Genomic DNA, 15936 nt, shown 5'->3' with positions numbered 1-15936 from the left:
ACGCATCAAATCTTGTTTGATTTGAAAGCAGCATACGCTACAGTCGATCGAGACTAGTTATGGCGGATAATGCACGAACACGGGTTTCCGGATAAGCTGAGGCGACTGATAAAAGCTACATTGGATCGACTGATGTGTTTCGTTTCGGACACAAGATTCCCTTCGAGGCGCGGCGAGGGTTCAGACAGCGTTACGGCTTCTGCTGCATACTGTTCAACATTGGTCTTGTGGGGATGATCCGATGAGCGGCCGTCGAAACGAGAGGTACAATTTTCACCAAGGGTAACCAACCCTTAGGCTTTGCAGATGGCTCTGATATCATAGCCAGGAACTTTGTTACAGCGAAAGGAATCTACGCCAGACTGACAGCGAAGGCTGGGAGGATTGTGCTAAAAATAAATGCTTCGAAGATCAAACACATGAAAGGAAGAAGCTCAAAGGAAACAAACGCGTGCCTCCCCCGGACGGTAACAGTTGACAGCGACGAATTAGAAGTGGTAGATGAGTTTGTGTATTTGGAATCACTGGTGACAACATCAACAACAATAGTAAGGAGTTCCAGGTATGTTGCGGACGATATTTGGCGGAATACAAACAGAAAGCGGAGAGCTGCGGAGGCATATGAATCACGAGCTACAAGCACTGCTTGAAGAGATTCCCACCGTATATCTGGCGAAAGTCGGTAGGCTACGGTGGGCCGGACACGGCGTAAAGATGTTGGACGACAGTGCGACGATAACGGCTCTCTTCAGCAATCCCACCAGCATCAGAAACAGGGACGCTCAACGCGCAAGATGACTTGATCAGATCGAAAGTGTTTTGCGACTTTTGAGACCACTGGAAAATTGGTGACGAGTTGCCCAAGAAAGTGTTGAATGCAGACGACTGCTTGAAACAGCATGAGCCATCCCGGGTCTATGCTGCTGACGACGACGACGTCCGACGAAACTTGAAGAAAGATGACCACAATGATATCCTGGTCACAGCAACATGTATTCTTGGCCTCGCGTAGGGTAAAATCACTAATGGGGCTGCCAAGAAAGCGTTCGACAACTTCGAAACACTCCGAGGAATCTCATCGTATCTCCACGCAAGTGAGTTAGTAGAATAGGTAGCGAGTTCGTCGATCATGCCCAAGACAGCCTAGTAACGATTAATTCCATCTGTATTAATTTTAGAACCAGAAGATGAAGTCCGCGAGCACGATATGGAGCTGGCCGGACTTCTATTATTCTATGATATGGCTCTTCCCATATCAAGAGTTCCTCTTCATTGTACTCGTTCTTGGGCTCTCCGTCGCCAATTCGTTGAGCGTCTCGACGCACGCAAGTCGGATTCAACCTGGTCGAGCGATCTAGATTCGGCATCCTTGCGACGTGGCCGATCTACCGTAGTCTCCCAAATTTCACCAATCGTATGATGGGAATCGCCGAGTAGTGCCTGAAACTCGTTTTCATTCATCTACGCCACTCTCCGCTATCCGTTTGTACTCCGCTAAAAATATTCGAGCATTTTCAGTTCATCGTCGTCAACAATCACTGTCCGAGGAAGGTAAACATTGTTTTCTCTGGAGCCTCTTCCTGTTACATGTTTGACTTTCTGCGCCATCAATGTGTCGCCTTCACTTTCTCAAGAAGAAAAGAACCTATCTCTTTCGACTACAAGCTTTTGGGTACTAGCATTGGAAGAACTAACTGTATCAAAGATCTAGGCGTGCTATTAGACAGTAAACTATCGTTCCAGCAGCATATTTCATATGCTATCGGGAAAGCCTCTAGAAATCGAGGGTTCATGTTCCGGATCGCTAAGGATTTCAGTAACATCTATTGTCTTTATACTGTGCGCTGGTACGTTCATTTCTCGAGTATTGCTGCCAAATTTAGAATCCACATTACCAAAATAGAGTTGATCGTATCGAAGCTGTACAACGTAACATTGTGCGCTTTGCTTTTCGACCCTTTTCATGGAGGGATCCATTCCGGTTACCCTCCTACGAAAGTCGTTGTCAACTAAGCAATTTCGATACATTAGTTGTCCATCGCAATGTTGCCCGTGCTATTCTCGTGTCTGACGTCCTGACTGCTAGAACAGAGTGTCCAGCATCGGCTATAGGTACAACCTAGCACTCTGAGAAGTCAAGGATTTCTACAACTTCCCGCACGAATCACGGCATACACGATAATATCGTTGCGCTTTTTCGGTTATTTAATAGAGTTGCAGCAGGTTTTGACTTCAATTTTTCCAGAGAGGTGATCAAGCGTAATATTAAGACAATTCTAATTAAATCAAATTTCATTAGGGCATAGTGTTAGTGATAACCTGTTGATAATAATGTAAATAAATAAATAAATGCCAATGTCAACGAAATTTAGTACCAGACTGCGCCAATTACTGCGCATCGACATGGAGAGAGTCCTGATTGCCGAAAAAGGAAAAAAGTAACGAGAAAACTGCTGAACAGCAAAGTAGCTGGAATGGACGTCATTGTTGAAATTTGAAAGTCAGAAAAGAATCAGCGCGATATTATCCGAGCAGGAACTGATATGCCCGATCTACAAGAAAAGCCGTCGACTAGAATGCAGCAATCGTCGGGTTAAGACACTCTTAGCTAGGCCTACGAAATTCTTTTCAGCATTTTGTTTCACAGACTGCACTGAGGCTATTACCAGAGTCCTTAATTGGCGAATATTAGTGTGGTTTCCAAGAGGAATACTCCACACTGACCACAGTTTTACTTTGCGACAGATCGTCAACAAATTTTGAGAATTCACCATCTGTCTATGGACTTGCAGGCAGCGTACGATTTAGTAAAACGAAATAAATCAAGAAAAATTATGATTGAAATTGGAAATGTTAACCACAACGGAAAGAGGCAGATAGCAATTGTAAACAGCTTAAACTCTCGTAACCTGCAAGTTCGCATAAAATTCGCATTCTACAAGACATTGACTCTTTCGGTGGCTTTCGAATCGAATGCAATTATCGGGACAACTTTACGTACAAGATTCACTCCCGCATTCTGATTCATAGACCAAGGCCCTTGTAAGCTATCTTTGTTGGTGAATATTAGTGCGATTTCTGAAAAGGACGCTTCACAACTGATCAACACAGATCCAGGACAAATTTCGGGAATTCACCTTTACACCGTCCTTCTGAACTTCAAGACAGCGTATGATTCAGTAAAGTAAAGCGAGATATGGCGGAAAATGACCGCCAGGAGTTTAACCAACTCCTGAATGACATCGGTATCATCGGGTTGACCGTAGAGCAGCGGAAGAGATCTTCAGGCCTCATTAGAAAGAAGCTGCGAGAATAGGGTATTCAAAAGAGGTCGATGATTTCGAGACACATCTCGCACTTGTTGGATGTCGACGAGGATGCCCAATCAGCGGGTGCTTGGAGTTTTTGGGGAACGACAGCTCAAGATCGAGTGATGCGAAAGCGAGTTTCAGATACGATATAAAAGTAAAACAGGTAGATACCAGTTTCTGAGGTGAGGCGCATCGAGTCGCAATGGAAAAGATTAGAAGTTCATTACGCGATGATAAGACGATGTAAGTATAAACAAATTTGGTAACTTGCTAATCTCCAAGGAGGAACTTGTAGTAAAGTTAAACGGTGATAAAATGTTCGAAACGCGGGTTCCAAGGTGTAATTCATAGTGCTTGATTTAGACTGGTGTTCCTCCCGCGCGAGCCGAAAATGGTTGGGAACCACCGATCTAGCCTATTCGCGCAGAATCCTGAGGAACTAGTTTCAAAACAGAGTTTTGATCGAGACTAAGACAAGGTAGAATTCGATCAGTATTATGGCGGGAGGTTCATCCACAGTCTAGCATGTTGCAGACGTGTAGGGAGATGCCAAAACTGCGTAAATATGAACAGATGTTGGTTTTGTAGATGAGGTTGATTGAACCATAGAAGACAAAACACTAGAAACATATGTTCTACTTCCTGTTTAGAAAATAAGTTATCTATTGTGAATTTACATTCCTTCAGTGACCCTTTGCTTAATCGCTTTCCCCCGCTCCTTTCATTTCAGCATGGCCCAGGATGGTCGCCTGAAGTCGGTGATGGTGCACGGTTTTCAGAAGCGCTACGATTTGGAAAAGTATTACACCTACATCCTGAAGGTGACCCGCCAAAATCAGCCGGATCCGGCGTATCTGTTTCGCTCGTACAAGGAGTTTTGCGAGTTCCATCAGAAGCTCTGCATACACTTCCCGCTGGCCAAACTGCACAGGTGAGTTGAGTGGTTGTTGTTCAATTGATTTATTTAAACTAAAGTAGGTTAAATTTAATGGTTAAAACTATGCCGATGCTTCGGAATCACGGGATGCGCTTTCGCGCGGTGCCAGCGCAAGGAAAGGGTCTGCGGAGCTGGGTTGCTGTTGGTTGCGCATTCCTCGCAGCGTTCGAGGTGGAGCTTCCAGCTCGTGAGCGCGTGCGTTCGCAAATGGTTTCTCCCGTTGTGGCGTCGCCGTTTGTTTCAGGCTGCTTGGGACGTTTCGCAGGATGTCCGGATCAACTCGTCCGGCGGCTACGGTATGGGTGATGCTAGACCGGTGCCGTTCTACCATATTCCAGGCGAGGTAATCGTCATCGTCGTCTTCTTCGGCGGGGTCGGGGGTTCGCTTCGCTGCGACCGGTTCCTCCTTTCGAACCGAACGGGGAGGTGGAATGGGGATTTTTAACTCGCTGGTGGGAGGTGTTGGTGGGTCAGGTTGGGGTTGCTCCTGCTGCTGCTGCTGTTCCGTCTGGATAGGAGGAACGGGAGCTCGCTTTTTGAGGATGGATTTTAACGGTTTTGTGGCTACGGTACTGGATTCCGTTTGGGGCTCCAGGAGGTTATCAGATCGGGGCTCGGGTTGTGGTGTTGTGGGTTGGACCTCGATCATGGATGGGGTTTTGATGAATTCTGGTGGACGTGGTTCGAAAATATGTTCTATGTCGTCGATATTTGATGTGTCTATTGTACCTGTGTCCAATTGTGATTGACTGAGAGTTTTCTCAGCTGGAGGTGGCGATCTGGGCTTAGCTTTCACTTTTTCGAAAATATCGTCAAAGGATTCTACATCCTCTTCTGATGAATAACGGACCTCTGTTGGTCGGGGCGGATTACGTGGTATTTGCTGTGATTGGTTGGATTCAACTGATTTTGTTGCCATCGCTAAATCTGCGGAGTGAAACAAACAATTAGAGTTCCACTTTTTTGTGTTTTTGAGAAAAAAGCTACCGTATGACACATTCGTTCTTATCAACCTAATCCAATTTACTCACCATTTATTTTACCCAGCAGTTCAGTGAAATATTCGGGCTGCTGGTGGTGCAATTTATGAGTCAACTCATCCGAATTCTGTTCTCGTTTGGATTCTTCAGCTATCTCGGATACCGTTGGTGAGGGGGACCGTGATGTACTCCTCACTTTACCGAATGCCGAAGACTCTTTACTCGAAGCGGACTGCGTAACCTTGTTGGGCCGGTTGGGTCTCGGTGTTGGGGGTGAAATTGGCTTCCGTCCTTCATCGTTAAGCACTTCTATCGATCTTGTGATTGCTAGATTATCATTTAGCGGAACAACTGCAGCTGCAGCGGCAACGGTTGATAAATCGGGAGTGGATTTAGTTTTGGCGAGAGCTCGTCTAACCGGTGGCTGCGGTGGTGAGTATGACGGTTCCGGAGGGGTAGCAATTCGCCCGTTGAAGTGCGGCTGCGATGTGACGCGTGTTTTTGATGCTATCTTATCGACAGGTTGTTCGTGTCTCGTTCGTTTTTCAGATGATTTTGTTGTTGGTGATGACGAATAAGAAGGAGAAGAACTGACTTCTGCGGACGTGGTTGGTTTTCTAATTACTAAAAGAAGGTTAAGGTTTTATTGATTGACGGTTTTCGGAAGGGGGAGGAGACAAACTAAACATACCTGCCGTGGCAATGGGCTGGTTCGTTGGCGTCCAGTAGGATGACCTAGAGGGTTCAACGTAGTCTTCATAGTTGACGCTCTGTCGATAAACGCCGATAACGGTGATTCCGGTATTCTGCTGATTGGATGATGACGATAAGCAGATAACGATAAAATAAAATGCATTGTTTTCTCCGAATTCACGTGTGACTCACCTCTTTTTTGCGACTGCTTCGCTCCGGAGCGGACGGAATTCCTTCGAAGGTGATTCGTCTTCTAAACCATCTAAGTTTCAATCCCATAATCACAGTAGATAATTCCTGCTATAATTAAAGTCAAGTTCGCTCATGGACTGATTGGAATCGACTGAATTCTTCGGTATTGTATTGTGTGATGACACCGGGCCGGTGTCGAACATGCCTTTTACCAACGCAACGGTGGTATAATATCTTATCTCATCGGTCGACAATCGTTATCGAACCAATGAGTGGTCACCGAGGAAACAAATAATGTGTAGAGTATTCTGTACGTAGCGAATTTCGCTTTCCGCTCATTAGAATGATTGCTTTATTATCTGCCATTGCTTCGGTAAAACAGTTATTGTCTGTCGGTTTTTATTGCGGGGGATGGAACTAAAAATTTGATAGTTGTGAAACTGTTTGAGTGCTACTTTCGATTGAGGTTGCTCGATGTTGTAAAGTGCCTTATAAACATTTCACAATGCTGTTGGCTTCCACAAAGTTTTTTGTAAGAAAGAACGTTTTGAATTTCCTATGGCAAACTATTTTATCTAAGCTTTCTCGTAACTTTATTTGTTTTTTATTTCATTCGTAGCTTACCGTCCGGCATCCACGTGGGCCGTTCGAACGTGAAAACGGTGGCCGAGCGTCGTCTTCCAGAAATCCGCCAGTTTTTGATCTCACTGTTCAATTCGGCGGACGAAATCGCACATTCCGATCTAGTTTATACATTCTTCCATCCCCTGCTGCGTGATCAGCAGGAAGCCGATATTCACGCTGCGAAAGTGAAAGGTAAGCCCTCATTTACCATTACGATGTTAGTTAGTTAGCTAACTTTTAATTCGGTGCCTTAAATTTGACTCCTTTTTTAGGCAATCGAGCCATTGTCGACGAGTATCAGCAGCCACGCGGTGAGATTAAGTTCTCGCTGCAGTACCACAGGGATGCACTGATCGTGATGATCCAGCATGCCCGCTCGTTGCCAGCCACGCCGAACAATCCGGAACCGAACACCTACGTCAAGGTGTACCTGCGGCCGGATCAATCCAAAGCCACCAAGCGGAAGACCAAAGTGGTACGGAAAAACTGCAATCCCAGCTTCATGGAAACGGTGAGTAGCAACTAAACCGTATCATTTCTGAGGTTAAAAATGGTGGGTGGGTTAGCGTGCTTTCCAATCCGGAAGTTCGAATCTCGAAACTTGTGTAAAACACTCACCGACTCGCGTCAAAAATTTTACAAAACAATGCGTCAATTTTAGTCTGAAGTCAGGAAGGATTTGCTCTTTATCTCATTGTAAGCATGCAGATTGTTGTGTCTCAGATTATTAAAGACACGTTATGGACTGTTACCACTAGCAACCCGGTGGTGGCATCCATCAAAGTAGCCGTGCCTGCGGTGACAAGTAAACGAAAGTGAAAATTCTTTCCACTTTTTCAACCATTAACTTTGAATAATAAGTTTGTTGAATAGTTATTCGGATAAATGAATTAGAATAGTTTGTATTCTATTCATTTATCCGGAACTAACAATTTGGTAACGAGAAAGAAAAAATCCTGCTAAGAATGGCACTACCTGCGGAAGGCGAAACCTCAAGCACAGTGCTTAGAAACAAGACATCCGTAAGTTTATTCTGATGCAGAACCAGTAGATAGTGGCACAAAACGTTCGTGTCATGGCTATGATGCCAACGTTTCAACAATCAAGGAGCATCGGCCCGGTCAGCTAGCAGCCCCGAGTGCATCATCGAACGAATCGTTGGCATTCGACATCCGTGAGTTTTGCTACGCGACCCCGAGAATGGTTGTGTGTTCGACCGATAGTTCCAGAAATACGAAGATCTTTTCCTGAGGTCCTTCTCCTACTACGAAGCCTCAGTGTGACGGTGCACGACAAGTACGCACCGCTCTTATAGAAGCAGAATTCATCAGAAGCAGAAGAAGCAGGTATCGAATCTATCTATTGCACAGTCGAAGGATAAGAGGCAATTAAGCGTTCCGAAGACACCACGCTGGCAGTTCGGTGGCATGCACTATGTTCGTGAATGTCCTTTTGCGAGCCACACCTGTCAGTAAATCCTGCAATAAAATTGGGCACAAGGAAAGTTACTGCAACTGCTACTCTGTGAAGCCCAACAATAGAGGACAGAAAAACAGGAAGAAGTCTATTGTGAACGGCGTTTTTGGAGCCAATCAGGTGAGCAGCGACCGCAGGAAGGTCTTGAATGTTATCATCGGCGAAGTAAAAACTCGGCTGCAGTTCGACACAACATCCGACATAACCTGGGAAAACCTCGGATCACCGGAAATGCAACCAACCACCAATCAAGCGAAAACGGCATTTGGCAAATCCTTGCATTTCAACTGACCTGTTCCATCACTCTGGGAATTTGTTCGATTGAACTCTTCCAGTTGTGGCCGCAATCTCTCTCAGTGATCTGCAACAAGGTACGTTCATTTTCCTTTCAACCTCCGATTGAGCAGTACCAGACGGCGTTTCCGAACTTGTTGAAGGAGTCATTCGGACTTTGCAAGAAGACGAAAGTCAAGCCATCCCTCAACAAGCAAGACGCACGTCCCGTGTTCAAGCCAAAGCGCCCAGTACCGTTCACATCTGTAGCGAAGGTTGATGCCGAAATCGATCGTTTGGAGCAGTTGGGAATTGTCACACCTGTTGACTTTTCTCAACGGGCCGCTCCTATCGTTGCTGTGAAGAAGCCACAGGCCACACGGAAAAGTACTGTAATCACTTTAATACTTTCGTATGCTTAGTTACGCAGTTATAGTAACATGAGTTTGTTAATTTTTCATAACAGTTAGTTACACATTTGCTCTCGTTCAATACGGACTAGTGTCATTAGTTCTGTTTTATTTCTGAAACGTCCATTTACAATAACTTATGGGCCCAGTCAAGGATTCGGCGCATGGAATTCCTCAGTTCACCGGAGGTCCAGGTTTCCATAACTGGAGTTTCCGAGTCCGGATGTTCCTGGATGCAGCAGGAGTTATGAATACACTTACTGAAGATCCCCGTTGGTGGCTGAAGAAAGGCAGAAATTCAGTGAAGCGGACAGGAAAGCGAAATCGTTATTGATTAGTTTCCTTGGAGACGATTGTCTGGAGATTATTCGTGAAAAATCTACTGCGAAGCAAATGTGGCATGCTCTGGAAAATTGCTTTGCGAAGAAGTCCTTTGTAACTCAAAACTTGGTCCGGAAGCAGCTTGGAAGGCTGAAGATGAACGAAGGTTAATCGATGCGGAACCATCTAGTAATCTTTGAAGGTTTGATTCGACAACTAGCAGTGGCAGGTGCTCAACTAGCGGAAGCTGACCTGATTGTGATGTTGTTCGGAACCCTTCCGGTATGTTATGATCCATTGATTACGGCGCTGGAAAATCGCAGCGATGACGAGTTAACGGTGGACTTGGTCAAACAAAAGCTTTTGGCGGAGAAGGCAAAGCTGCTTGACAGACAGAAAGATTCGTCGGAAAAATTAGCAGCATTCGTTGGTGGAAAAGGTAGAGGAAAACCTAAATTTTTCAACGGCAAGTGCCACGAATGTGGCCGAAAAGGGCACATGAAAAAGGATTGTCGGCAAAAAGGTATCATGGAAGCTAACGTCGTTACAGGTAACAAAGCAGTTAGTTTCATGATTGAGCGCAAAGAAGCAACAGGGCTGCGTAGTGGAAAATTGATTTTCAAGCTGACTTCTGGATCAAGTTACCATTTAGTCAATGATGCCAGTGTGTTCTCGTCGTCGTCAACCTTGTGCAAACCAATTGTTATCCAAGTTGCAAAGGATGGTGAATTGATGGTGTAATTGATGGCTGTAGTAACGAGCAAGTTCCAGTAAATATCAACGAAGCGCTTTATATTCATGAGTTACGAGATAACTTGATATCAGTCAAAGGGTTGACTAAGGCAGGAATTTCCGTGCTATTTGCAGGGAAGCAGGCTTTTCTTCGTAAAAATGACCAGGTTATTGCGACCGCAGAGCTGAGAAACAGTTTGTACGAGTTGAAAATTAGCATCGATTCGCCAACTGTATATTTATGCGAAGCAGAAACAAGTGAATTGTGGCATCGACGAAAGGGACATCCCAGTGATCAAGCAATGTTACTATTAGTACAACATGATATGGTTACTGGTATCAATGTAAAACCGAAGTCAATTGGTTTCTGTGATTCTTGTGTGCAAGGCAAACAATGCCGTGAACCCTTCAACGGAACTAGACAGCGTGCAACTCGACCGTTGGAAAGGATTCACTCAGATCATTCATAGATGATTACACCCATTTTTCGGTAATTTATCTCTTGCGCAAGAAGTCTCAAGTGTTCGAGAAACTTCGTGAATTCGAAGTTATGACGAAGGCGGCTACATGTAATACCATTTCAAAGCTGACGGTGGACCAGGGTAGAGAATACGGTTCAAACGAACAGAAGCAACGGTTCAAGTCAAAAGGAATCCAAGTTGAATCACACCTCAACAAAATGGCGTTGCTGAGCGTTTTAATCGGACGCTCATAGAAAAAGTACGGGCAATGTTGTTGGACTCTCAGGTTCCAAAGCATATGTGGTCAGAAGCTGCTCTTACTGGTGTTTATTTGCTGAACCGAAGCCCGACGACCAGTCTGTCGTGTAAGATGACTCCTGCGGAACTCTGGTTTGGTTTGAAAAAGCTACGTATTTTCGGTTGCAAAGCTTTTGCGTGGGTTCCAAACCAAATGAGTAAGAAATTAGATGCAAAGAGTGTAGAAGTTGTCATGATGGGTTACGCACCAAACGGTTACCTGCTGTGGGACAGGACGCGCCAAAAGATCATCGTAGCTCGTGATGTGAAATTCAACGAAAGCTATTTTCCGTATGCCACTGAATCAGATGTCCGGCAAACTCCCTTAGTTGTACCGTACCAGTTTGAACAAGAGGGGGAAAAATAAGCTGATGTTCAACGTGCTACAGAACCAGATGAAGACGATGAAAACTTCCATAATGCAAGCGAGAATCTTGATGTCAATGTTGATGAAGAACGCGATAGTCCAGGACCAGCGCTCCCTTCACAATCAGAACATCATGAGTCTCAAGGACAAACGTTGATGAGGAGCAGTGAACGGGAGCTCACTCTTCCTGGTAAGTTTTTGGATTACTTCGTTGGTTACGGAGCAACTTCTGGCAGTGACTTTCCCACAGATATCCCACAAAGCTTCAACGACATTTCTGGACGTGATGATTGTGAAGATTGGCCACAGACCCCAGATAACACAAAATCGTAATAGAAAGTTTAAATCGTTTTCATGTCAATTTCACATTGGAATTGTATAATGATTAGAGTATGTCAAATCGAAGTGAACTATAAGTTGTTTTGCAGTCGTGCGTGTCTTCATATACAATTCATGACTGTGAATTATAAAGCAGGATAGACAATTGCAATATTTGATTATATCTTAATCATATATTCAGGAGTATTAAATTGCGTGTTATAAAAACTGCGCAAAATAGAATTACAAATAGTTGTCAAAATTTTCGCACGTATATCGCCTCCACTTTGGTACATATATGTTCTTATATGGCGTGAAATACAACTTTTTCGTTCAGATATGATTTCGTATACCTCAGTTGCAATCGAGATATACAAACAAAATGGTTTACTGGGACAGTGCAGAGCGAACTCGAATCTTAAGGTGAATGACGTGTGGCAGCTAATGACGTGTCCGGCTGGGGTGAAACTACTTAAATCGAAATGGATATTTCGTTTAAAGGAGGACGAGAATGGTCAAGCAGTGTGCTACAAAGCACGGTTAGTAGCAAAGGGCTACCTACAGAAGGCAGGAACAGATTTCCAGGAGACCTACGCGCCGGTTGCTAGATTGGCCACTATCCGGGTTGTGCTAGCGGTTGGAGTTCACCACCAATTTCATTTTCATAAAATGGATGTGCGCACAGCTTTCTTGCACGGTCAGCTCAAGGAAACAATCTACATGGAGATTCCGGACGGTGTGTCTAAGAAGCCTGGACAAGCTTGGAAATTGAACAAGTCGCTATACGGATTAAAACAATCTCCACGTTGTTGAAATGAGCGATTCAACGAAGAACTTTTAAAGTTGGGTTTCTCAAGATCTTAGAATGATTATTGTCTGTACACAAAATTAGACAATAACGATGAACTCTTCCTGATAATTTATGCCGATGATCTGTTGATTGCGGGTCGTAACTTGATCTCCATCAAGAGTTTGAAGAGTAAGTTGACCGAGGTTTTTGAAATGTCTGACTGTGGCGAACTGCGTCATTTCTTCGGAAAGTCTTAGGAAAGGAAAGTCGATTACAATTATGAGACCGGCATTATGAAGCTATCGCAAAAGACAAGCATTGATCGACTGATGAGAAACTTCCAGATGAGTGATTGCAATCCTGTTAAAACCCCGATGGAGAAAAGTTTGTCACTGGATCAGTCAGGACCAGGACCGAATACAGCAGAACCATACCGTGAACTGCTGGGATCTTTGATGTATCTCATGCTGTGCGTAAGACCTGATATTTGTTTTCCAGTTGGATATCTTGGACGATTCCAGCAGAACCCTACAATACAACATTGGAAGGCGCTGAAACGTTGTTAGGTATCTTCAAGGTACTAGGGATCTAATTTTGCAATATACAAGGAGTAATATTAGTAAGCCATTAGTCGGATATGCAGATGCAAATTGGGCATCCGATGTAAGCGTTCGAAAATCGATTAGCGGATATCTGTTTGAGGTCTTCGAATGTACCGTGGATTGGAGCAGTAAGAAGCAATCAACTGTAGCCACATCATCAAGTGAGGCTGAGTATGTGGTACTTAGCTTGGCATCATCAGAAACAATCTGGCTTCAAGGCATCCTGAAGGATTTGAATATTACAAGCTCACCGGTTACTATTTATGAGGATAACAGAGGCTCCATACATTTGCTCCATATTTGCTCTCGTTCAATACAGACTAGTTTCATTTGTTCTCCTGTTTTATTCCTGAAACGTCCATTTACAATAAGTACTTATCTGTGCTGACTATTCCACTGGACTGAACGTTGGCACTGGGGCCAAACAATTACCCGTTACGCGTCACCGGTTCCGAATGACATCTTCACTAAGCTCAATGGTCTAATGCGTATCTTCAAGTTGAAGTAGACGACGAGTCGAAATCGAGAACTGTACCGCTCCAACAGATTGACACCAGGTGTAAAGTCTGCCCCTGGAGCTTTCCAACAGCTGATGAACGGCATAAGAGCTAACCTAGACGGCGTAGAATTATCCTTGTAGCAACATCAACGTATTATAATACTTTTCAAGAGACTGGAGAGTACGGCTTCCATCTTCGGAAAGAAAAAGGCATCATTCTTCAACGACTGATCAAATATTTGGACCATATCGTCGATGCCAATGGTTTACGCCCAGATCCAGGCAAACATGAAGCAATATCCCAGATGCCAGCACCAACCGCTGTCACCAATCTTCGTTCCTTCCTGGGTGCTGTCAACTTTGACAGGAAATTTGTGCTGCAAATGCATCAGCTTCGACATCCACTAGATGCACTCTTCTTGAAGAAGGAAGTCCGGTTCCATTGGTCCTCAACATGCCAGCAGTCATTTGAAAAGATCAAGCAACTGCTACAATCAGACCTGCTGCTCACACACCATAACCCCCGAATCTGGAAAGCATCATCGCGGCTGACGCATCGAAAACTGGTATCGCTTTACATTGGTTTCCTGGCGGTTCCATGAAGATGATCGCACATGCTTCCCGTTCGCTGACTTAAGCCGAAGTTGAATGCAGTCAGGTGGAGAAGGAAACCTTAGCACTGGTGCTTGGAGTCACGAAATTCCACCGGATGATCCTGGGTCGGAAGTTACAGCAATTTTTGTTCATTTCTGAAGTTAAAAATGGTGTCTAAGTTAGCGTGCTTTCCAATCTCGAAGTTCGAATCTTCAAATTTTTACAAAAACTTTACAAAACGATGCGTCAATTTAGTCGAAAATCCACGAACGTTCTGATAGTATAGCTGAGGTCCAACAGACCGTCTCCAACCAACTCAGATTTGTGTGTACGGTAGGGATCAGTCGAGTGACTGGAACCAGCAGAATTGTACTTCCCATGTGTAGTTTTTGATAACCTCAGTTGAAGTTGAAAAATAGTTTTTTTTTCTGTTTTCAGCAGTTAAATTAACAAATTCTGATACACCTACTTTTTCTTTCTTTTCGCCTTTTACCCCTCTTTTAGCTCGAGTACCGCCTGCCGCTCGAGTTCATCCAGAAAAAGACGCTAGAGGTTACGGTATGGTCGCACGATTCACTGCAGGAAAATGCATTCCTCGGCGGCTACCGGCTGGTGCTGGCCGAGCTCGATCTGCGCCACGAAATCAACGAATGGTTTCCGCTGAGCTATCTGCCGCGGGCTTAGTGGTCTGGCATGGCCGTGACAGTATGCAGTGCAGTGCTGCAGCGGTGGTACGATTGTGGTGTAAAACAAACCGAAATTTCGCTGCATATATTTTTGTTTATTTTTTTTTTATTCTTGCTAATGCATCAGACTTTTTAACAGTTTGAGAAACATGTGTTTATTCAGGCTTTTTTATAATTTCTTTTTACATTGCAGACTATTTATAGTAAAAAGCGCAATTTTACAATATTTTATCGCGGATGCGCGGCGATACTGTCACTGTGGCTATATTATCATTTCCTCTTCAGCTAACACTGTCGTCAAAAAGGTTGTATTCTGCTGCCTCCTTGACAATAAGTTCTTGCATTTTGTTTTACAATATTCTATTTATTGATCTAATCAAGTGATTGTGAATTAATATTTGGGACTCGGGTGTAGAAAACAGCTACTCTAAAATGTGTGTAGCATCGATGGTAGAATTTTAATTGTTTTGTGATAGCAGCAAACATCCACGTGCTCGTAATGCCTAGCAATGTTGCCTCGAATTTAGTCAGAGTACTCATCTCCACACACATACACACAACAAACACACTTGCGGGCTTAGGATTATACTAACGAAAGTGTTGTAAAACGACAATATCAATGCGAGCACAGGTACTCATCGTGAGTTATTTAATACTTATTTGGAAATACGTATTTATTTTCTAAAAAATGATCAAATCACACACAATGGCGCCGGTAGGATGTTTACCAGAGAAATATAACAATATTCTGCTAGATCTTGTCTGAGCGTGATCTTCATGCCGAACAAAAAGTCCAAAGTTTAGTCATATAAGAGTGATGTCTGCCAACAGGTGAGAAGCTCCTAGTGTTATGTGTCCCTTACTGCTGGTTCTTTCCAGGTTCCAGGTACGCATTTGAGAGTCAAGTATACCTGTTTCCAACATCCCTGTTTAGTAGCACAGAAGAGTGTCTTATAGATCACACTGATTACCATTAAATCCATTTTTCAGATAGAGGCAATAAGCATCCAAACGATAGAAAATTGATTTTTGCGACCATACGACTGCAATACAGTGAAGAAAAGTAGGAATATATTTGAAGATGACACGAATGTGTATGAAGGAGAAGCTATTTTACATTGGAAGATAGTGTTACCTACAAACCAAAGGAGCACCCATGGGTAACCCGATACCAATATTCTAGTATGAGCTATTCATGGTGAACGTCGAACCGAGTCATTCCCAGTTCGTCCAACTGTTCACAGCAACAAAAAATGGCTCTCTTTCACCATATGATACATAGAATAGGAACATTAGCCTTGAATAAACAATGCTTGGGCTTACCAAACTGGGCGACACTGTGGATCCAATCTTATCTCAACGAATGCTCCGCT

General features: G+C 44.0%; 1 protein-coding gene across 1 annotated transcript in view; it reads left to right on the top strand.

The window, feature by feature from the left end:
- The window catches only part of LOC128734347 (phosphatidylinositol 4-phosphate 3-kinase C2 domain-containing subunit beta), a 32224-nt gene extending 16925 nt beyond the window's left edge, over positions 1-15299 (top strand). Inside the window, exons 8-11 of the mRNA XM_053828499.1 lie at positions 4042-4242; positions 6733-6929; positions 7010-7248; positions 14382-15299. Coding sequence (XP_053684474.1) covers positions 4042-4242; positions 6733-6929; positions 7010-7248; positions 14382-14561 — 817 coding nt within the window. The 3' untranslated portion in view covers positions 14562-15299. The remainder of the gene's footprint in view (positions 1-4041; positions 4243-6732; positions 6930-7009; positions 7249-14381) is intronic.
- Positions 15300-15936: the final 637 nt, after the last annotated feature.

This window comes from Sabethes cyaneus, chromosome 2 (genome assembly GCF_943734655.1).
Source record: "Sabethes cyaneus chromosome 2, idSabCyanKW18_F2, whole genome shotgun sequence".
NCBI lineage: Eukaryota > Metazoa > Arthropoda > Insecta > Diptera > Culicidae > Sabethes > Sabethes cyaneus.
The sequence above is the reverse complement of the archived record's forward strand: the minus strand, read 5'-3'. Positions and strand labels throughout refer to the sequence as shown.